The following is a 23,802-nucleotide window of genomic DNA, read 5'->3' as shown; positions in this document are numbered from 1 at the left end:
TTTAACCTGCATGCCTCATTTTCCTCATTTGTAAAATAGAAATAATAGCACCTACCTCACAGGGTTGCTGCAAGGATCAAATGAGATATTTATAAAGCTCTTAAAGTTCCTAGTATTTAGGATAGAAATGCTTATTCCCTCCCTCTCCTACCATCTTTTACAAAAAGAGAAATGACAACAAAAAATAATTTCACAAAAAATCAGTATTAGAGGCAAAAAAGGAATATATAACTTTCATAACTTTAATGTGAATGAATTAAACAATCCAATAAAATGAAAAATGAATGACAGATTAGAGAGGAAAATAAAACTTCATTGTCTGTTACTTACAAGAAATATACCTAAAAGCAAACACTGAATAAAAATAAAGGGCTGGAAAAAAACTGACTGTGCATCAGGTGAATCCAAAAATGAAGAAGTTCCACTCATGATATCAGATAATGGAAAAACAAACATTCACAACACATAAAGATAAATAAAGAAACTACATTATGCTGAAAGGAACGACGGGAAATAAGCCAATATCAATATTAAACTTATATGTTCCAAATATGTTAGCATATAAATCCATAAAGTAAAAATAATCTCAACTTCAAGATGTAGACAGTAATACAATAAGGACAGGAGACTTTTTAATGTTCCTCTCAGTTTTCAACAAATCTAACAGAAAGATAAATGCAAATACAGAATTTAACTAACTGTTGAAGAAACTAGAGTTAAAAGGCTTATGACATCTTTTAAATGGGACTGACTGTTAAAAGAATAAATGTATTTTTTAGTCCCAAATGACATTTTTACAAAAGTTGACCATATTTTAGGGCACAAAGATATTAGAAATAAATGTAAAAAGGCAGAAACAGCAAACACACCCTTTATAATCCATAATTAAAAAAAAAATTTAGTAACTTCAGGGAACACAAAAAAAGACAGAATCAAATGGACACAACAATGAAATCCTAAATAATGTGTAGGTCAAAGAACAAACCACAGAAACAATTAATAATTATGTGAAAAAAATTGTAATGATGAAACAACATACCAAAATTTCTGGGATGCAGCTAAAGCAGTCCTCGGGGGAAAAATTATATCCCTAAAAACATACATTAACAAAATAAAAAATGAAGATTAATGAACAGAATACGCATTTTTAAAAAATCAGAAAGCCAACAAATACACCAAAAATAAGCAAAAAAGGAGACATAGAAAATTAGAGAAACAAAGTGGAAACCAAAGACTATAGATATAACAAAACTAAAAGCTGATTCTTTGAGAAGACTAACCAAATTGGTAAACCTTTAAGAAATCTGAATAAAAACAAGGCAGAAAACCAAATCAAAAGAATCACAAATGAACAAGGTGGAATCACAAAACCAAAAGAAATAAAAGGAATTTTAACAGCTTCCTATTCACATTTACATGCTAACAAAACTGAGAATACAAAAAAAAAATACAGTATCTTGAAAATATAAAATATTCAATCTAACAGAAGACCAAATAGAGATCTTAAATAATCCACTCTCAGAAAAGGAAAGAGAACTCTCTGTGAAGGAAAGACCCATATACCTCCCCTAAATCCCCCCAAAAAGTCCTGGTCCTGATGTATTTCACAGAAGAATTCTACAAAACCTTTAAAGAACAATATTACACAAAATCTTCTCAAAAACTGAAGGAAAAAAAATACTCTACCAGACTCCTTCTATGAGATACAGTCCTAATACCTAAACCAGAGAAGGACAAGGTAAAGAAGTATGAACCAATTATTTTAATGACTTATCAATTCAAAAAATTTAAATAAAATCCTGTCAGACTATATCTAAGTATTCAAGAAATAATTCTTCATAACCAAGTTGGATTCATATTAGTGATACAGAGATGATATAATCAATATAATTAATCAATAAAATACAAAAACAAAGATATCCCAAACTACATCATTATCTCAGTACATGCAGGCGTTTGACAGAGAACAATACTCATTTATACTAAAACCTCTAAAAAATACAGGCATAAATTTTCAAAATAGCATTAAAAGCTATCAACCTAAGACCAAAAGCAGCATCATTTGTAATAGGCAACATTAAAAGCTTTCCCAATAAATATAGGAGTAATGCAAGCATGCATACTCATTATTATTTGATGGAGTTCTAGAAATGCTAGCCATAGCAACAGGTCAAGGAAAAGGAAGTTAAAGGTGTAAAGATAGGAACGAGGGAGATAAAACTATTCCTGTTTGCTGATGACAGGATGGTTTACTCAAAAAATCCTAGGGAATCAGCAAAGATAAAAATTGAGACAATTAACAAAACAGCTTCAGCAAAATTCCACACTACAGAATAAACCAACAAAAATCAACAGCATTTCTATAACAAAATCCAAGTGACAATAATAAAAAGGGAAATCTCATTCAAAGTAATTGCAAAATGCATAACACATTTGGGAATCAGTCTATGAAACCATCCAAAATATTAGTATAGAATAAAATACAACATGCTCCTTAAATAGCTCTAAATAACTGAGAATATCCAGTGCTCAAGGCTGGCCTATACCAATATAATAAAAATTACAATACAAGCAAATTAATTTTGTTCTAATGATATATAAATGAAATTATCAAAGAGATTGTTTATAGAAGTTGACAAAATAACAAAATCCATTTGGGAAACCAAAATATCTATAATATCTAGGGAAAAAATTTTTAAAAGGTAGGGATGGAGGAGAAATAACACTTTCAGAAGCCAAAACTATCATAAAGCAACAATAACCAAAACATGTGACACTGGTTTAAAAATAGAGAAGCCAGATCAATGAAACAGACTAAACAAGGAATAATCAGAAACAATGTAATTCAATAAACCAGAAAACATAAATTACTTAGGGAAGAGGTCCTTATTTGATAAAAAGCTAGAATAGGGCAGCTAGGTGGCACAGTGGATAGAGCACTGGCCCTGGATTCAGGAAGACCTGAGTTCAAAACTGGCCTCGGACACATAACACTTACTGTCTGTGTGACCCTGGGCAAGTCACTTAACCCCATTGCCTAGCTGGAAAAAAAAGAAAAAGAAAAAGAAAAGCTAGAAAAACCAGGAAGATGGATAGAGGAAATTAAGTTTAGATCAAGACCTTTGACCATATTCCATAATACATTCTAAATGTATGCATGGCCTTAATATTAAGGATCTTATACCATCAACCAATTAGTAGAGAAGGAGACAGTATACCTTTCACAGCTATAAATAGGGGATGTATTCTGAGGCAAACAAGGAATAGAGGCAAATACAATAGATAAAATAGAAAACTTTAAAGATATACCACTGAAAAGCTTCTGCACAAACACAGGGAATGCATGTAGGATAAGATAAGTGGTTGAATGGGAAAAAATATTTGTATCAAACACCTCTGATAAGGCCTTGGTATCCAAGATATATAGGCAATTAATAGAAATATATAAGACTGAAAGCTATAGCCCAACAGCCAAATGGTCAAAGGATGTGAACAAATAGTTCTCAAAAGAACTGCAAACTATTAACAACCATATGAAAGAATGCTTCAAATCACTTAATAAGAGAAATGCAAAGCAAAATAAAATAACCCTGAGGTTTCACCTCATACCTTTCAAACTGGAAAAGGTGACAAAAGACAGGGCAAGTCACTGTGAGAGAAGTTTGGGGAAAAAAGATGTACTAGTGTATTGGTGGTGGAGCTGTGAATCAGTACAACCATTCTGAAAAGCAACTTAGAATTATGCAAATAAAGTTACTGAAATGTCCATATCCTTTGTCCCAGAGACACTAGACTTCTACCCCAACTAGGGCACTGATAAAAAGAAAGTCCCCCAACTACACTAAAATATTTATAGCAGCATTTCTTGTGTTAGCCAAGAATTGGAAACAAAGTAGATGTTCATAAATTAGGTAATGGTTAAACAAACTGTTACATGAATATAATGGAATATGACTGTGTTGTAAGAAATGAGGATTATTATAGCCAAGATAGAAATTATATTTCTCATCTCAAAACATCAAGAAATAAACCAAATATATTAAAGCTATAACAACAAAGGGCCAAGAGGGGACAGGAAACAACTCACGACAGTTAAAGCAATGTAGAAAAGCTGGCAACGATTTTTTAAAAAATGAATAAATTATCATGAAAATGATTTTGTAAGTAAGTTGCAGATTCAGAGATTTAAAAATAGTACAGCACATATACTCTCATAAAACTCAGAAATAATGAACAGCTGTAAGACCCCCCCCCCAAATTGATTAGAAAATCAATTAAAGAATTGACAGACACAAGGATGGAAATTAAAGTTCTCAAAGAAAAAATAAGAGAAATAAGAGATTAAATTTTTTCTTCTAAATGATAATCTTACCAAAACAGATTTCTTTGAAAAGCAGATTTGCAACTCAAAAGTTCAAAGGGAAAATAAAAACTGACTGAACAAAATCCAGAGATAATAGACTGGAAGAACCCATGAAAGCTCTACAAGCCAAAATAAGTGACCCTGAAAACATAACATGAAGAGTTATTCTACAAGATCTTTGTGTCTTCCAGCACAAAGTAAAATGAAAAACCTAAATTACTTACTGAAGGAAATCACACATAAAAACTATCCATAAGTAATGAAAAAAAGAGGACAAAGTAAAGACCACAGAATCAACACAATTAATAGGATACAGACAGAACAAAATGTTAAATTTACAATGGTCAAACTTCAGAATTTCAACATTAAACCACAAATATTATGGGCAGCCATTAAACATCTCTTCATATACTAAGGGAAAACTTCTGGAATAGCCCTAGAAAACTCAATTACATAAAATCCTGGGAAAACTGGAATATGATATTCCTTAAAGCAATGGAGATGAGGCTGTACTCCAAAATAATATAGTATACAAGGTTGAACCTAGTTATCAGTGGAAAAACATGTTCTTGCAACAAAAGAGGAACATAAGTTGTTGCTTCAAAAGAAGTCAGAACAACAAAACAATAGAAACTGAATGCTATAAAAATCATAATGACATTTGGCCCCAAAGAAAAGACATAAAACATCTCCCCTTGCTTCTTTGCAAATGGGTGGGTCATATGTGTTTAACACTGCCTATGACGTCTGGTTTACTTTTAATATGTTGGTTAGTTTTGCTGAACTTTCTTTTTCTTTCTCTTTATAATTTTTTTAATATGACGCCTCTGGAAGGCGGTGGGAGGAGAGATTAATTGAGAAATGTATGTGATTTAAAACAAAAGATAACAATTAAAATTTATTTTAAAAAAAGAAAGGAAGTGAAAATAACATTTGCCAAACAAAGCCAATCAATCAAACAATAAACATTAAGTTTCTACAATATGCTAGTGGGGATACAAAAAGAGGCAAAAAAATATAAGCAACATTCCTTGCCTTCAAGGAACTTACAATCTAATTAGAGATAAAACATGCAAACAAGTATACACATACAAGCTATATACAGGATAAATAGGAAATAATTAACAGAAAGAAAGCACTAGAATTAAGACAGGTTTGGAAAAAGATACGATTATAGATGGGCCTTAAAGGAAGCCAGTAGGTGGAATTGAAAAGGAAGAGAATTCTTAAAGGCATGGGGGACAGCCAGAGAAAATGCCCAGAACTGAGAGACGGAGCATGTTGTTCTTGGAATATCCAGGAAGCCAATGTCATCAGATCAAAGGGCATATGGTGGGAAGTAAAGTGTAAGAAGACTGGAAAGGTAGAAGATGTTTAACCCTAGAGGCAAAAGGAATCCACTGGAGTTTATTGAGTAGGGAGGAGCGACATGGTCAGACTTGCACTTTAGGAAAACCACTTTGGAGGTTTAATGGAGGGATTAATTAGAGTGGAGAAAGACAAAGCTGGCCAAGGCACCAACAGGCTATTGCAATAATGCAGGCATGAGGAGATGAGAGCCTATACCAGTGATGGCAGTGTCAGATGAAAAAATGGAGTAGAGATGTCGCTAAGGTGAAATCAACAGGTCTTGCCAAGGGGGTGAGGGGATGGGTGTTGTGCAGGGATGAGAGATAGTGAGGAGTTGGAGATAACTCCTCAGGTACAAGCCTGATGGACTGGGAGGATGGTGTTGCCCTATAGAGTAATAGAGGTGAGGGAAGGGAGGGTTTGCAGGAAAGATAGTGAGCTCTGTTTTGGATATATCTGGTTTAAGATGTCTATTAGACATATAATTCAAGATGTCTGAAAGGCAAATACAGATGTGAAACTGGAGTTCAGCAGAGAGGCTGAGGCAATATAGATTAGAGAATCATCAGCACAGAGATAATAACTAAATCCATAGGAGCTGATGAGATTACGAAGTGAAGTAATATAAACCAAGGATAGAACCCTGAGGGACACATGGGGTTAGAAAGCATCATATGGAAGAGGATTCAACAACGGAAACTGAGGAGTGGTCAGATAGGTAGGAGGGGAGAACTAGGAGAGAATGGTATCTTGAAAACCTAGAGAGAAGAGAGTATTAAGGAAGAGGGGCTGATCAATAGTTTCAAAGGCTGCTGAGAGGTCAAGGAGAATAAGGATTAAGAAAAGGCCACCGGACTAGCAACTAAGATCACTGGTAACTTTGGAGAAAACAGTTCCAGTAGAATGCTAAAGTTAGAAGTTAAATTGTAAAGGGTTAAGAAAAAAGTTAGAGAAGACACAAAATGGAAGCACCTACCATAGATGGCTTTTTTGAGTTTAGCTACAAAGGGCAAAAGAGATACAGTTTGATAGCTGGTGGAAATGGAAGGGATCAAGTTTGTTTGTTTGTTTGTTTTCCAGAATAGGGGAGACAAGGGCATGTTTCTAAGCAGTAGAAAATGAGCCAGGAGACAGGGAGAGTTTTTTTTTTTAAAGGTATAGGGTGGGGATAACAGGGTGCAGTCTGTTAGAGGAGATAGAGGGAATGGGATTGCTTAAACAAGTAGAGGTTTTGTCTTGGTAAGGAGTAAGGCCATTTTATCATGTGAGACGGGGTGAAGGAGGAGATAGTAGCAGAAGGCATCTGAGTGATGGGAGATAAGAAAGAAGGGAGAAAAGGGAGCTTATGATGAATGTTCTCAATATTTTTATATAAAATATGATATAAGGATCTCAACTGAGAAGATTGAGAAGACATAGGAGGCTTAAGGAGGGATGAGAAGGTTTGGAAGAGCTGCTGTGGAGAGGAGGATATCATTAAGTTGATAAATGAGGTATAGTATGATTGCCTAGCAGCAGTGAGAGCCTAGTTGAGGTTGGGTAACACAAATCTGTAGTGAACTGGGTCAGAGCAGGTGCATAATTTTCTCCAACTTTATTCAGCAGCACATATATAGGAGCGAAGGTGGGAGTGGTCCAAGGCTTAGGCTTGGTAAGGTGTATTCAGCGATATAAGGAAGGTATTGGGGGATTCAAGAGAAGAGGACAGTGTAGAGTTGAACTGGTTCATCAAAGAATCAAGAAGGAGAAAAGAGGAGAGATGGCCCGAGAATTGAGAGGTCAAGGGAATAGCAGTCACTGTGAAGATGAAGAGTAAGGTTTTGTAATGGAACACAGACGTAGAGGTGAAAAGCCAATAGGTTATGTTCTAATAAGGAACTTTCAGAATTCTTGAACATGGAGGTGGGAGACAGCAAAATCAAAGATACGGAAGAAGTGAAGTGGAAGAATAGCTCATAGGAGGTGAGTAGACTGAGAAACTGAGAGGTTAAAGTTTAGGTGATTAACTGAAAAGGTTACACCTGTTAGCTTTAAAGGCAAGACTCAAAACTGTATAGTTCAGTGGAAATAGAGACAAAGGTAGAGGAAATGCTCTGGGAAGGTTTTTCTGCTACAAATTCTTGTGTAAACTGTATCAAAACTAAAAAAATATTCAGAATCTCAGCTGGGTGTTTTGATGAAAGCAATTTAAACTTTGGTGTATTCTAGAGAAATAATGTAAATCTGTATTTTCAAAATATTTAAAATCCCCAGGGTTTTTATATCCTCAAAGAGAAGTTTGTTAACCCAAATAAGCAGATTAAGGAAGAAATTTTTGCACAGATATACACTGTCTTGATGTTGGCTACTTACTTCTTCACCTTTTAAAGTGACCACACAACCCTCAAGATGTTTTGTTTTTTTTTTTTTTTAAAAAGACACTGCTGAGAGCACAGACATAAATGGAGATTCTAAGAATTCTGGGGCTTTGAATTTTTATTTTGGCTTATTTGGTTTGGTTATTTTTTAATTAGTTTTATTTTGGTTATGTCTATTAAAGTCAACTTTACTACCACTTGGAACATTAATTAGTCATGCCCTTACTAATTCTAAAGTTAGGTGATGTACTCAGTTAAAAAGAAATCCATTTCTTAAACTTTCTACAAAGTCAAGCTAAATTCAGATTTGACCATGGTTTTCTCTCCTCCCTTCATTTTCCCTAATTCTGAACCTTTCCTTTTTAATTCTTCTAATCTTTCATTTCCCCCCAATCTCACTTTCTCCTTTCTTTTATGCATTACATCTTTCCCCACTCTCCTAATTTCTCCATTATCTCAGTCAGGCATAGAACTTACTTAAACCCACCCTGATATGTTCTACCAGTGAACACAAAAATACTTCTACTGAGTCTAACCAAATTTTAATTATAAGATATCTTGGTAGCATGTTACAGAATAAAAGGCTGAGGAAACACTGGATTAGATGTCTTCTACAGGCAATTTTCAACATTTTCATTTATGATTACATATGTAAAGAATAATTAAAAGTAACCCATGTATTATTCTATTTTATGAATATTCTTATAAATACTACAGACAAAAAATCCAAGAGCTAAAATGAAAATAAAGTACAACAAACAATAACAAAAAGCACTTAAAATAACTGAATAGGGTCATTTCTCAGGATGAAATAAAACTACAAAGATAGAGAAATACCAATCTTACACGGGTAAGGATTCCTTTATCTTGCTATCCAGAATTTCTTTGTACATAGCAGCTGACATCACCTCTTCCATTGGACACATGATGCCATACTCCTCACAACCATTCTCTTGGACCAGTGGGTCAGTTTTATGTGGATCAAACATTATATTATTTGGCGTTACTAGCAGCACACCACTGACTGTACCCTAAGGGGAAAAAATAAAGTTAAAGTTCAAATTACTAAATATTACCTTAGAAATTTTCACTACTCGTCTCTTTATATCAAATTACTATGGAACATATAGGAGATATGTTTCTTAATAATATAAAGTGCTCTTTACCACTTTTAAATAGAAGTATTTAATTTTTCCTGAAAAATATTTTTTGGAGAATAAAAGAAAGCAAAAATGGTAACTATTTCCTATACCTTAAAAAATAAGCTCAGGAAATCAAATGTGCATTTTCAAATAATTTCTGTGATACCTTAGTGAAAAGCAAGATGATCTCAGGATAAAATAAGAAATTATGTTTAATATCACTAAGATCAATAATGCCTTTTTAAAAAATCCTCATAGTGCCAAAACATAATGCCTTGCATGTAAGGAATGTACAACAGAAGTATTTGTTACATGGACTGATTTGAATTGTGGATCAAGAACACTTTATGGTAATCTCTTAAAAAGACATTAATGCACTGGTACATCAGAAACCAGCTGAGTGTGCATAGGTAAATCACCGTACCTTGGTAAAGTATATTTAATTCTGTGTTATGCAGCTGTATTTTCTAGGCAGGCATATTATCAGGCTTTGGTACAAATATAGCCTGATACCCTAAAAGAGATTACAGATTCAGCATCTAAGAAGTTAGTGTGCTGCCCCTCATCAATAAAATTTTTCTTGTAAATAGGTGACAAAGGGTACTCATTCTGGTGATCCAAGAAACGAATGACAAAATATGCTTCATCGAAGATTCAGATTAACATCATTAATTTTCCATTCAAGTATAAAAAATAACTTTAGCAAAACAATTTAACTTGGAAATAAATACCAAACGTATTTAAAAGTGATGAATACTTTAAAAAAACAAGTTTAAAATACAATTCAATGTTTTTGTCATTAATCTTTAATTTTATGTTTTCATTTCTTTTGATACCATCAAAACAATACAAAGCATAAGCTATTCTTTTACTCCTTTGATTTGGTGCCAAATTATATACACATATATACATATATGTATATATATACACATATGCATGCATATATACATATACTCATATACACACACATATATATATAGCCACTTCAACTGGTTTGACATTTTTAATGTAGATTTAAAGACAGGAGATGCATTTTTTAAAATATTCTGAGAAGCAATAAATATTATAAAAAGGTTTATCATTTCAAGAGAAATAATGTAAATCTGTATTTTCAAAATAATTATTTAAAAAAACTTTCTAAAGCACCATCCATGACTACCACCCAGAAGAGCTATGATGGCATGGATAATCCAAAACAAAGGTAATTTGCAACTCATTTATATTTGGTCTTTAAAATATTAGTTAATCCTTTCCCTTCTATGTTTTGAGGATGTAATTCTATTCTGAATTTTAGACCAAACATGTCTTACAATTCAAACTGCAGACCACCTGAAAGGATAATAGTATACAAACATATAAACTCTATAACCTGAAATTATTGCCAAAATTTGGTTATATTATCACAGCACATACCAACTGAAGTCATGTTAGCTTCTCTTTATTAACTTGTATGGGTGAAAAATATATTTATGTAGTCTGAGTTACATAAAAGTGATCCACTGGTGCTACATTATGTTCTGTATATTTAAATCACTTCATAGTATTCACTTTATATAGTGGCTAGGGTAATTTTGCATCAAAGTAATTCTTTTTCATAAGCATGCTACATATTATATGTCATTGCTATATTAAGGTTAATATGTTTATCATGTTGGTATACGTCCACATTGTCTCTCTACTAAATTATAAGCAAATGGTAAAAATAGATAGAAAAGGATTGGGCTTATGTAAACTACTACTCGATAGCACCTTAGTCTTTGAGTACTCAAACATTGTAATACTGATAATAAAGAATAACTCAAAGCTATAGGCTACTTACTGCTAAATGACAGTATTGATGCTGTCTTAATGAGTTAAAATGTGGTAAAACAGAAATATTCAATAATACTCCCTAACAGAATTTAAATAAGTCATTTAATACCTTGCCACTGGTAATGTACTTGCAATTTATTTTAAGAAATTTTTCAGTAAATGCTTCTTCTTCCTCAGAAGTAGAAGATACAACTCTTGTTGGGCGAACACAAGTAAAAGCAGAAGAGGTAGTTGCCTCTTTGTGGTGGACTCCATCTGCATCCTACAAAAGAGAAAAAAAATGCTGAGGACCACAAAATAAAAATATGCACAATACCTGATCGAATAAAAGTTTCATCAAAAATATTAAATTTAATAATAGCTAGCATTTAAATAGAACTTTTAAGGTTTTTGAAGCGCTTTATAAGTATTGTCTCATTTTATCTTCTTAATCACTCTAGAAAGTAGGTACTATTACTTTTCACATTTTACAATTGAGCAAATTGTGGTAGACAAAGGTTAAATGACTTGCTCAGAGACAGGATTTGAACTCTGGTCTTCTCAACTTCAGGTCCAGTAGCCTATCCACTATCTACCTACACATTCAACAAGGATAAATATAAAGACATATACTTCAAAGTACAAGGTGGAAATAAAACACGAGAAAGCAGTTCAGTTGAAAAAGACCTAGAGTTTACTGGTTCTCAAGTTCAATGAATAAACAGTGTGAATGGTTTTTTTGAGGGTGTTCAGACCTGCAATTTCATTGGTATAAAGAACTTCTGAGATGCAAACCACTTCTCTATCAATGTAAGTCAACAACTGCCCTGCAATTTATAATGTTAGAGTTGAAGGGGGACACCAAGAGAGTGTAATGTGCTCAGAGACATATGGCCAGCATATGTTCAGGTCATACTGACTCTGAGGCCAGCTTTCTACCCATTACATCACATCACTTCTCCTATGCATTTGCATTCAAAAAAGCTGATATAACCTAATGGGGCACAGAGGGGGATGATGTTTAGGACAGGGGAAGTGTGGCAGGAATGTGACTGTCAAACACATCTAGAATAACCACATTTAAGGAAGGACAATGATAAGTTGGAGAAATGTCTTGAGGGTAACCAAATTAGTAAAGGGACTTGAGTTCATTACATATACGGAATTGTTTAACTAACTAGGAATATTTAGTCTTAGTTCTTCACGTACTTGAAGGAATTACATGTGGCACATAAAGGAATTACATGACTTGTTCTGTTTATCCCACTACAGGGTAGAACTAGGTGCAATAAGTGCAATGACAAATTAAGATCTTGCTAATAAATGGCTATAAACTAGGAGGAGCTTCCTTGGGAGATAACGGATTTTGCTTTTCCAGATATTTTCAAAGAAAGGGGTAGTAATCATTTGTCAGGTATCCTGTATATCCTTTTTCAGCTATGGCCTTGACTACATGGACAGAAAGTCCTTCCAAAAAAATCTGTAATTATGTTTAATGATAAACAAGTAACTTCCTCTAATATATCTATCATTCTTCCTTATTCCACTAAGTGTGAGTCTTAAATGTTGCGTTATATAAATTTATTTATTGTTCAGTCATTTCAGTCGTGTCTGACTCTGTGACCCTATTTGTTGTTGTTGTTATTTCTTAAGCAAAGATACCACAGTAGTTTGCCATTTCCTTCGCCAGTTCATTTGACAGATGAGGAAACTGAGGCAAATACACTCAGGGTCACACTGCTAGTAAGTGTCTGAGGCCAGATTTGAACTCAGGAAGATGAGTCTTCTTGACTCCAGGCCTGGCACTCCATCCACTGCACCATCTAGCTTACCCTATAATAATGCACTTACAGTTAATTAAAAAGTTACTGATAGCTTATTATCTTCATGATCCCTATAAACTCTCATATAAGCATACACATGGTTGTTTAAAATTATGGTCAAGGCTGTATACAATGTTCCTAAATTAGTAATTCTGCTTTTTACTTTGAATTGTTTCTGATGCTTCTTTCCATGGTACTGTATATTTTTCTCATTTCTCATTCTTACACTGATGCTTACTTAGCCATTCCCAAAGGACTGAGCAGTTAGTTTACAAATATTTTTTTACTATTAAATACATATTACCTCAGTTATAAATATCCTTACTAAAATTATTTTTTCTTTTTGTTATTCCCTTGGAATATATTTCCAACTTCCTCTAATGTTCTCTTATGTTCTTCATGGTATAGAAAGAAAAAGTTTCTTAAAAATTATGCAGATTACAAGTTTCAATAGTAAAGTCACTGCAGATGGCCCCAGTGATGGACTATTTCTGTTGAAGATTGATTTAGGTAAGTTTAAAAAAAGAATTATCACTAGTGTTGGTTACCAGATGATTTTTTTTTTCAGCAACAACTCATGAAGACCATCTACTAAGAAACAGACAGCTGTGTTCCACATTGGTGGACAGGATAGTCACATTAAAAAAAATCACAGATCCTTGAAATACGGTTATAAATACATTCTTAGCAGGGGGATTACTGAATATCAAAGGGTCAATCCAATTTAATCACGTTTTGTGCTCTGAAGTAGCTGATGGTACAGTGGATAGAGTGCTAGACCTGGAGTTAAAAAGACCCAAGTTCAAATCAGGCTTCAAGCACTTACCTGTACAACACTGGACAAGTCACCTTAATCTCTATTTGTCTTATCTTCCTCAACTGTAAAATGGTAATAATAATAACAACTACCCCCTAGGGTTGTTGTGTGAACCAAACGAGATATTTGTAAAAAGCGCTTAGAATATTGTCTGGTATACAGTAGGCACTACATAAATGCTTACTCCCTTCCCCTTCCCTACACTGTCAAAACTGCTTTCAAGAAATACAACATTGATTCTGTCATACCAGTAATGTTTGTATATCTAGCACTTCACAGCCCCATTCGTCACTGAGTTTGATCACATTTATTTTTTTCCAAAGTGATGGGAATGATGTGGTAACCTCAAAAGTTTTAATTTGCATGTGTTTCATTGTTCAATGATGTTGAAAATGTTATCAGTTGTTTATGTTTTTTCTTTTGTGAATACTCCAGATGGCAGTAGACAGTTAAATATGTTTTCTCATTAATTTTGTTTCCATCCTTCAGAACACGGTAATTGCTAAGATTTCTATTCCTTATGAACTCATGATGAGCCTGAGTTTTCATGAAGGCTCTATAATAACAGACAAGAGTGGGGAAGGAAGAGGTAAACAGTACAGTGTCCTGAAAAAGTAAAATTTACTTTTTATTGTATATTTAAAATCAATCAAACTTTTTTTTAAAAATAGACGTCTTTAAATCAAGTTAACTCGTATGAACGAGTATTCTTATGAAATATAAATTATCCACTTTCAAGAGGTACCAGTAAGAATAATATTTAACTTTTACAAAGTTTTGTATTCAACCACATTTTACTTACGCAATTACATTTGAAATTGTGTTCTAAATTTATTAAAGAGAATTAAAATACAAATATTCTTCAGTAGAAGAAGCAAAACACACATGGCTAAAAACGTGTAGGAAACACAAATTCCATTCAAGTTTTTTCTTACTAACAACCCAGTGCCAATCTGGTGCCAATCCAGGGGATCATAATGGCAAGCAGTTGACCCTGGATTCTTGAAACCCGTGAAAGCAGGATAAGATAGGCTGTACCAAGCTAGAAAAAGTCTAAGCATGAAACCAGCAAGTCACTGCTGCTTCACTACAAGCAGATTGGTCACTTCTTGAAGACTTTTTTGCTCATTCCTCTCCAGGCTACACTCTGGACTTCCTCTACCATGCCCCAGTTCTTCATCCTGAAGCCTCCCTTGAACCTTGGAATTCACACATCGCAAGTACCCTCCAACTAGCAGCCTCTCTCCTTGATCAATGGTTCCCCCCAGAAACTCCATTTGAAGAGGGTGCAAAGACCAATCGTGTTTCATTCTTCCCCTGGCTGTATACCAGACTTCCTCTCCCCTCTTAACTCTAATACTTTCCCTCTTTTAATAATTTCCTATCTATCCCATATATAGCTTGCTTTGTATATATAGTTGCATGTTGTTTCCCCCTTATATTGCAAACTCCTTGAGGACTGGGACTCTCTTTTCCCTCTTTCTCTATCCCCAGCTAAACCTTAGCACAGTGCCTAGCACAAAGTAAGCACTTAATAAATGTTTACTGACTGACTGATTATGCCAATTACCTTCCCTCTACCCCTTTCAGCTTCCTTTTATGTGTTGTCCTCCCATTACAATGTAAGCTTCTTGAGGACGTGGTCTTTCTTTCTACTTGTATTTGTATTTTCAGTACATAACAGAGTTCATGGCTTACAGTAAGTGCTTAATGAATATTTGTTGACTGACAGACTAGTCACTGTACTGCATAAAACAGATAAAAAGTATAGAATAAACTCCACTGTCCTATGTAGTCCTGTTTTGCTTCTGCTATAATGGTAGTAGAGTGGCAAATGGTGCTAATGAGGTCAGATAATTTTTAGACAGTAAAAACATTTAATTCAACAACTGTTATTCTAAATGTGAATTCTTTGTCCAAAGACTCACAAGCTGACACAATATTAGAAAGGTTCTCAAAGCATGGTACAGGTAACCCTGAGAGGCACACAATGTCAAAATCATTTTCATAATTCTACGAAGATGTTCCACTATGGTAAATACAAAAACTCTTTGGAAAGGGTCCTCACTCATTTTTTAAGGGCATAAAGGAGACTAAAAAGTTTGCGATCCAGGGGCAGAGTCAAGACGGTGGAGTAAAAGCAGTGACTTGCTTGAGCTCTCCCCCAAACCCCTCCAAATACTTGTAAAAAATGGCTCTAAACAAATTCTAGAGCAGCAGAACTCACAAAAAGACAGAGGGAAACAAATTTCCAGGCCAAGACAACCTGGATGGTAGATTGAAAAGGTCTATTGTGCTGGGCTGAGACAGGAGTGCAGTTCAACATGGGTACACAGGCAAAGACCAGGCCTCAGGGGACTCAATCACAGGCAGCTGTGGCAGTTTCCAGACTTCCCAACCCACAAACGCCAAAGACAATTTAAAAGGTCAGTAGGACAGGTCTGTGACTACAGTGAGAGAGAAGCTCAGTCCAAGCCTCAGTCCTGGTGCTGTTCCAGGGTGGCAGCTGCTTCCAGAGCTCTCAGCCCACAGACTGAGGGAGAATTGAGTGGCTGATCAGAGGGAGATTGAAGGGATCTCTTTGCTGGTACTGAGGCAGGAATCTCTTGCTTTGCCTGTACTTAGATCTGGGTCACAGTTCTGAGTGGAATTCTCTGGGGTGAGAAGGAATGCTGGCATGGTGAAACTTGTAGTGGCAGTGGAGAGGGAATCTTCCTCTCAGTTCCAAGGCAGAAAAGAGTGCTTGTGGTCACTCATAGACCAGAGCACATGCCAGGAAAGGAGTAAACACCTCACCCTTGATTGTATCACCTTGGAAGAACTGAAAATTTACAGGTCCCTACAAGTATCTCTGAAAACAACAGAACAAAACCCCCAAAGCTTGGGACAATACATTCTCCACACTGGAAGCAGACCCCTACCTTAATAAAGAGTTTAAAACTCAAGTAATTGGCTGGGAACATGAGCAAACTATGCAAAAAAAGTCAGACCATAGAATCTTTCTTTGGTGACAAAGAAGATCAAAACATACAACCAGAAGAAGACAACAAAGGCAAAGCTCCTACATCCAAAGCCTCCAAGAAAAATATGAATCAGTCCCAGGTCATGGAAGAGCTCAAAAAGGATTCTGAGAAGCAAGTAGAGGAAAAACTGGGAAGAGAAATGAGAGTGATGCAAGAAAATCATGAAAAAAAAGTCAACAGCTTGCTAAAGGAGACCCAAGAAAATACTGAATAAAATAATACCTTAAAAAATAGAGTAACCCAAATGGCAAAAAAGGTTCAAAAAGCCAATGAGGAGAAGAATGACTTCAAAAGTAGAATTGGCCAAATGGAAAAGTAAGTGCAAAAGTTCACTGAAGAAAATACTTCCTTAAAAATTAGAATGGAGCAAATGGAAGTTAGAGACTTTATGAGAAGTCAAGACATTGTAAAACAAAATCAAAACAATGAAAAAATAGAAGACAATGTGAAATATCTCACTGGAAAAACAACTGACCTGGAAAATAGATCCAGGAGATATCATTTAAAAACTATTGGATGACCTGAAAGCCATAATCAAAAAAGAGAGCCTAGACATCATCTTTCAAGAAATTATCAAGGAAAACCGCCCTTATAACTGGCAGGTACAGGAGAGAAAAGAGAAAAACATGTTAGAAAAGATAATTCTGGATCAAGGAGATGGCATAATAGGAAAGAATACTGAAGCAGGAGTCAGATTTCAGCTCAATTCTAACTCTTACTTAATACCTGTGTGTGATCTTGAGTAAATCACTTAACCTCTATGAATTTTAACTTTCTAACTATAAAATGTGGGGCTGGATGTCAAGAAAGAAATGGAAAAAAAAAAAAAAGAAAGGCAACTACTTTCAGAAGCCCTATGCCTGTGTATCTTAAAACACATTCTTCAATAAGAGAGGGGGTCACTCTCTTATCAAAGGGGCACTAAGACATAGGTAGCACCAGACATTACCACAAAAAAATAAAACAGACTATATATTACCCCTGAAAATCATAGATACATAAGAATTATTTCAGAATTAGCTGTCAGTTCAGAATATTCACAATGAGAATAAAAGTCAAATTGGATCAAAGAACTAGAGGTGTTTAACTTAGATAAAAGACCTGGGGAAAGAGATTAGGGTGTGGGTGAAGAGGATTCACAATAACTGACTTAAAATATTTTAATTAATTTTTATCTCCTGTAAATTTCTGGGCATCTCTACTGATATTCTAATTTCTACACTGTAGCTATCCTTATTAGTTTTATTGAATGTTTCATTTGGGGAGGTAGCATGGCGCAGTGGAAGACGCACTGCATTTGGAAACAGAGGGCCTGTATAGATATTGGTTCTGCTACTTCCTACACAACTAGCCTGCTTATATATAAAATGAGGTGACTTGGACTAGATGGCCTTTAAGGTCCTTCCAGCTCTAAATGTATGGTCTTATGATAAAGTTTACAAGATTTCAGGAACATTTATCTCTACCAAAACTTCAATTCAACCAACATTTTAAAGTGCCCAATATGAGCCTAACATTGTACTAGGTGCTAGAGTTACAGGGACAAAAACAGCTTGCAATGAATCAAAAGAGACAATAATAAGCAAATACAAAGTAGTAAGGGGCAAGGGAAGGACTAATAACTAAGGGACTAAAGAAAGGACTTCTGTCAGAGCTATTATGTATGGAGAAAAGGTCAGTTTGGTTACAATGTGAGAATTAAATGTATAATAAGCTTGGAAATAAAAGATGGAGACATAATGTGACGTATTTAAATGGCAAAGAATTAGTATTTTACCCTAGAAGCAACAGGGAGATACTCAAGTTTCAAGGAAAAGGGAGGGAAAAAAAGATGGCCAAATCTATGCTTTAGGAATATCAATTTGGCAGTTGTGGTAGAGAAGACAGAGAACAGAAGTAGGGAGATAAATTAGGAAGTTATTGCAGTAGTCCATGTGAGAAGAGATGAGGGCCTGAAGCAGAGTGGTTGTAATGTTGGTACAACAGAGACAGATGTGAAAGATGCTGTGGAAGCTGAAATCACCAAGACTTAGCAACTGGCCAGATTGGGGAAAGAATGAGTAAGAGTAAAGATGTGAGAGTAGCTTCCAGCTTCTCCCTATTGGCACTGAAATATAAGGATGACTGTCTAAGCTCCTGAGGGTTGAGGTGGAGGTGCCCTATCCCCATCAGGCCACCAAACACAAGCTCATGGCCTCCTAGGCAAGTTTGTATCTTGGATGGGACCATCTCCCATTTTTTCTTCTTTTCTTTGGTACAGGTCCTTGTGAGGTATCAAAAGACATCTTAAGAGCTGAAAGGTATCTTGAAAAAAAGCATTAAATATTTAGAATATAAACAGAAGAAAAGCTAAAGAAAATTGAGAAAGGGACACAGACATATAGGACAATTTTACAGGTAAAACTGTGTTAAATTTAATATTAAAACTTAACTATATTTTAAAAATTAAAAACAAGTTGCACGTCACAGAAATAATCTTCTTCCTGTTCTTTTTTGGATACAGAAAACTTGTGTTTGTTGATGTTTTTAAGTTCATAATTTCAAAAATAAAACTTGAAGGAAAAATGTCTTAGAAGTGATTCAGTCAATCAAAACCGAACTCTACATTATATATGTCTATAGGTTAGACAGTTCATTAAATTTATTTCCTTATCTGTAAAAATAGGATCATACCTGTCTAAACCTACATTCTGCGACTGTAAAAATCTCATGAGATAATGAACATGTGTTACATAAAGTGATACATAAATATGAAGCATCGTTTGTCCACTACTTCTAGAGTTGTGAGCTCACTGATGTGGGCACTCCAACAATACAGGTTACAACCCATCCATACCTACCTCTTCCAAGCTACTTTCTTCTATGTTCCATCACATGTTCACCACAGGGGGGCCTCCTTCACACTCTCTTCACACTGTTCTGAAATTCCTCTCATCATTAACTTCCTGTTCTTTTAGTCACTCCACTAAACCTGTTCTTCATCTTCATTTCAACTTCCAGTAACCACATCTTCCCTATTCTCCCAAACCATTACACTTGGTTTTGTCCTAATTTCATCCCTTTCCAATACTGACCCTACAGTTAACCAGTACAATGAAACACTATCCTTAACTTATAAATCAATCCTTTGCCCCCTATCTGATCAACACTCATGTTTTGTCAAACTCCAATCCTGGGCTGCAAATATAATTCACCTTCCCTTCACCTTCACATGATGCACATCACGGAAATAATCCACCACAAATTCGTAATATAATTTTAGGAAAGCCCTTACTGCTGCAAATCAATAATTTTATTCTTCACTAATTGACTCTCTTGTACTCCCCACAGTAGTTGTCACTAACTTCTCTCTTTAATCCTCCCACACATCCCCCCCTTCCCTCCCCTCCCTCTCATACTTCCCTAAGAAAAACAAGAGGCCAATAATCATGAGTGTCTCCTTTACCAGTTCTATACCTCAAAAATTCTATTATAGCACCTGTCTCCTTTCACTGGTGGCTCTGTTCTTTGTCACAGCCAAATCTGTGACTTGTACCCTTGCTTTCATACCCTCCTTTGTTTCACCTTTTCAATTATTTTCTCCACTCCACCCACATATCCCCAAATCTTTAAGTTTTCTTTATCTGGCTCCTTCTAGGTGCCTACAAAAATATGTTTCCCCTATCCCTTAAAAACATTTAATGACCCTAATGTCCCTTTAAGCAAGCTATTAACCTATCCTTTCAGACTCTTAGAAGTGCTCTACAGCTGCCTTCATTTCTTCCCTTCCACCACACTCTTCAACCCCTTAAAATATTGCTTTTAATGTCACCTCTCAATTAAAACTTCTCCAAGGTTACCAATTATCTCTTAATTGCTGTCCTTGATAGTAAAGATAATATGTTATAAAAATCTACAGATTTCTTCTATTTTAAACTGTTTCATTGTACTCCTATCCACTTCATACTTACATGTTTATAATTCCCATCCCTCAGGTTGACTTTGCTTAGCTAGGTCCCTTGACTTCTTTTTATTTGTTCTTCCTTTCACTGATTTTCATTGCTAAATGAAGCAAAAAAATCTCAATCTTCTATCATCCTTTTTCTTAAGATTTTCCAAAAAAAAAAAACAAAAAAAAAACAAAAACAAAACAGAAGTGGGGCAGTTAGGTGGCCCAGTAGATACAGCACCGGCCCTGGATTCAGGAGGACCTGAGTTCAAATCCGGCCTCAGACACATAACACGTACTAGCTGTGCGACCCTGGGCAAGTCACTTACTCCCACTACCTAGCCCCAAAAAAAAAAAAAAAAAAAAAAAAAAAAAAAAAAAGATTTTACAAACAAGTTAAACACTTCATCACATACGAATATGCTTGGCAAGTCAAATATTTGGTGACTTGGGCACTGCCTGTTATGACAGCTGATTTATATCAATTTTAAAGTTCTGTACAAAACTGAGAGGTCAAAAGTATCAGAATATATGCCCATTATATACATGTGAACCCAGAAATTCAACCGACAAATAGTCAGTTTGCTCCCAGATCACCTGCAAATTTAGGTTTAAAATTAATTTAATGCATTTTTAAAAAAAACATCTTCATAGGATGACACCATGACAAGTTTATGGGAAAAGCCAATTAATTAGTAGAAATCTACTAAGCACTTACTACTTATAGGGCATTAGATTAAGTTAAATGAATCTTTATCAGTTACAGGATTATGGTTTTCAAATTTTTCAATCAATCGGAAGCATTTCTTAAGTGTCTACTATAAATGCCAGGCAATGGGGATACAAATACAAAAATGAAAGTTTGTTTCTTCAAGGACTTTACATTCTATCAGGGGAGACAACACGTTTAACACAGACTATATGCAAAATAAATGCAAGTGTAGTCAACACATATTAATACGATTAAGAAGGATGAGGTTTGAGAAGACCATCAGATTGAGTCCTAGAGAATAGGAAATATTTCCTAACTTTGGAATGAACAATTTCATTTGACTCGTACAAAGACAATATTTTTTAATCTAAGATCTCCTTGCTACTCTTTTTCAAAAGAGAGGCATACTTACTGTTGGCTTATCAAATTCAGGTTCTGATGAGGTTGGTGACAAGGGGCTTATAGGGCTAAGAGATGGGGAACTCTCAACACTGGAAACATATTCAGGATCAGGAACATATAAAACCTGCAACAAAAAGTTCACACAAATATTAATAAGAATGGAATACTAAAATTGTGCCCCTTCTCCAAGGCATCAAGAACATTCACCACTTCCTCTAATCTTCAGCATTAAATAAAACACAATCTGATAGCAGTCAAAACCAAAATTAAGTAAATCTGAATGACCACAATAAATTCTGAAAAAAGGATAATAGTGAATGAAAATGAAGAAGTCTACAAAGTAGTTGGGGCAAATAATGATAATTTCACTTAAAGATAATTTACGAGTAATCTGGGGTATTAGTGAATGAATAATACAGAAGATATCAATTACACCTAATTTTTAAAAATGGCTATTAATATATTTATACAAACAAAAGTTTCTTATATTTTACTGTCTTCTCTACAAACACAAATCAAATAACTTGAATTTAAGCAGATACGTGTAAAATATTCTGACAAACATGTAAGAAGTATTATATAATTTATGTGATTACTATATCATTATACATAGTAATAATGGTATGTATCTGTTATAGGCAAATGAAAATCTTCTGACAACTGAAAAATCAGCTTAATGACTCATCATTAAATCTTGTTTTATATTTTACCTTTTCTAAGTATCAAGACATAAAAACAAACACTACCTGTCCAGTAACAACTGCTCGGGAAAATAGCTTATTTAACTGAACCAGTTCGTTGGGGGTGGTATCAAATTTCAGGGCGATGCTATTCAAAGAATCCCTTGATTCAACCTGTTTTAAACAGAAATAAGTCCTTTAAATCCAATTAAAAACAAAATCTGGGAAATAGAGCTCAAAGACGAAATAAAACACCTTACCTTATTTAAGTGAGGGAACTTCAACTTTATATTTTATTACCACAGTCCTAAAGGAACCCAAGTGAAAGTCAATCCCCTAATAAGGCTTACTTACATACACATTCTCAGGATCATAAGGATTGTATAAAACAAAAGATAACTATACTAAAATCTCAAATGCATGACAACAGTTCCTTTTATGTATATGAATGAATGAAAAAATGACATGGAGTCAGAAAAGCTGGATTTATGCAAATTTAAACAACAACACTTACTAGCTCTGTGATTGGACAAGGTGCTTAACCTGATTATCTATTTCCTCACTTGCAAACATTTAGAATATTAATATAAGAGAATGGAGAATGTAACTAATCTCTTTGAGGCTATGGACTCTTGTTGATGGCTTTTATATCCCCAGTACTTTGTACAATGCTAAGAACAGCATTTGGGGTAGAAAGTAGCTGGAGATCAAGGTGAGGGAAATAGGAGACTAGGGTTCCCAGCAGAAGGGTCAACAATGCCAAGTGAAGGAAGAGGAACTGAAACTAACTCCATTGTATGCAGCCTAGGTAAATAAAAGGATGGTAGTATCACTGACAGGAAATCAGAAAAAAATGCTAATGGAGGAAGGAAATAGGAAGAGAAGAAGAAAAGGAATTGGTCTTTAAAATATATTAAGTTTGAAATAATTGTTAAGATGGCAGGACATAAGTGAAAATTTCTAGGAAGCACATTCAAATTTAGTGCTGGAGTCAGAACTAAAGTTGCATATTGGGGTTTCAGGTACACAGAGGTGATGTCTAAAGCCAGAGAAGTGATGATACAGTGAAAAACAGAGCTAAGAAATGAATCTTGGAAAATGCTCACTTTCATTAAGAATTGACAAAGGAGAAGCTCCAGGATAAGTGTCCTCTAGTTAAGTGTCAAATAAACTGAAAGAGAGAGTTTTGGAAATGAGGAATAAGGGAGGTAATGACAGTGTGAAATCAAAGTGTCAAATGCCAAGGCTATGTCAAAGAGCATGAAGATAAAATATTGTGGTTTGGTGACTGTGAATACGTTGGTAACCTTTGAAAATATGGTTTCAGGAGAAAGGAACTTTTACATTAAATCAATATGCTAAGATGGAAAACAGAATACCAAAGCATTTTCACCGAAAAAGTTCATTATCCTGA

General features: G+C 34.8%; 1 protein-coding gene across 8 annotated transcripts in view; it reads right to left on the bottom strand.

Moving 5' to 3' along the window:
• The window catches only part of OXR1 (oxidation resistance 1), a 477,474-nt gene that overhangs the window by 69,581 nt on the left and 384,091 nt on the right, over positions 1-23,802 (bottom strand). For 7 of the 8 annotated variants that reach the window (XM_027849945.1, XM_027849947.1, XM_027849951.1 and 4 more), the window contains 4 exons: positions 22,455-22,562; positions 21,719-21,832; positions 11,134-11,286; positions 8,917-9,101 (listed from right to left, as the gene is read on the bottom strand). In XM_027849945.1, coding sequence (XP_027705746.1) covers positions 8,917-9,101; positions 11,134-11,286; positions 21,719-21,832; positions 22,455-22,562 — 560 coding nt within the window. The remainder of the gene's footprint in view (positions 1-8,916; positions 9,102-11,133; positions 11,287-21,718; positions 21,833-22,454; positions 22,563-23,802) is intronic. The other variant, XM_027849948.1, reaches the window with a different exon arrangement.

The sequence above is a fragment of the Vombatus ursinus genome, unplaced genomic scaffold, assembly GCF_900497805.2.
Source record: "Vombatus ursinus unplaced genomic scaffold, bare-nosed wombat genome assembly UNPS02008961.1, whole genome shotgun sequence".
In the NCBI taxonomy this organism is placed as follows: domain Eukaryota; kingdom Metazoa; phylum Chordata; class Mammalia; order Diprotodontia; family Vombatidae; genus Vombatus; species Vombatus ursinus.
Note: the sequence above shows the minus strand (reverse complement) of the source record. Positions and strands in the feature narration are given on the sequence as shown.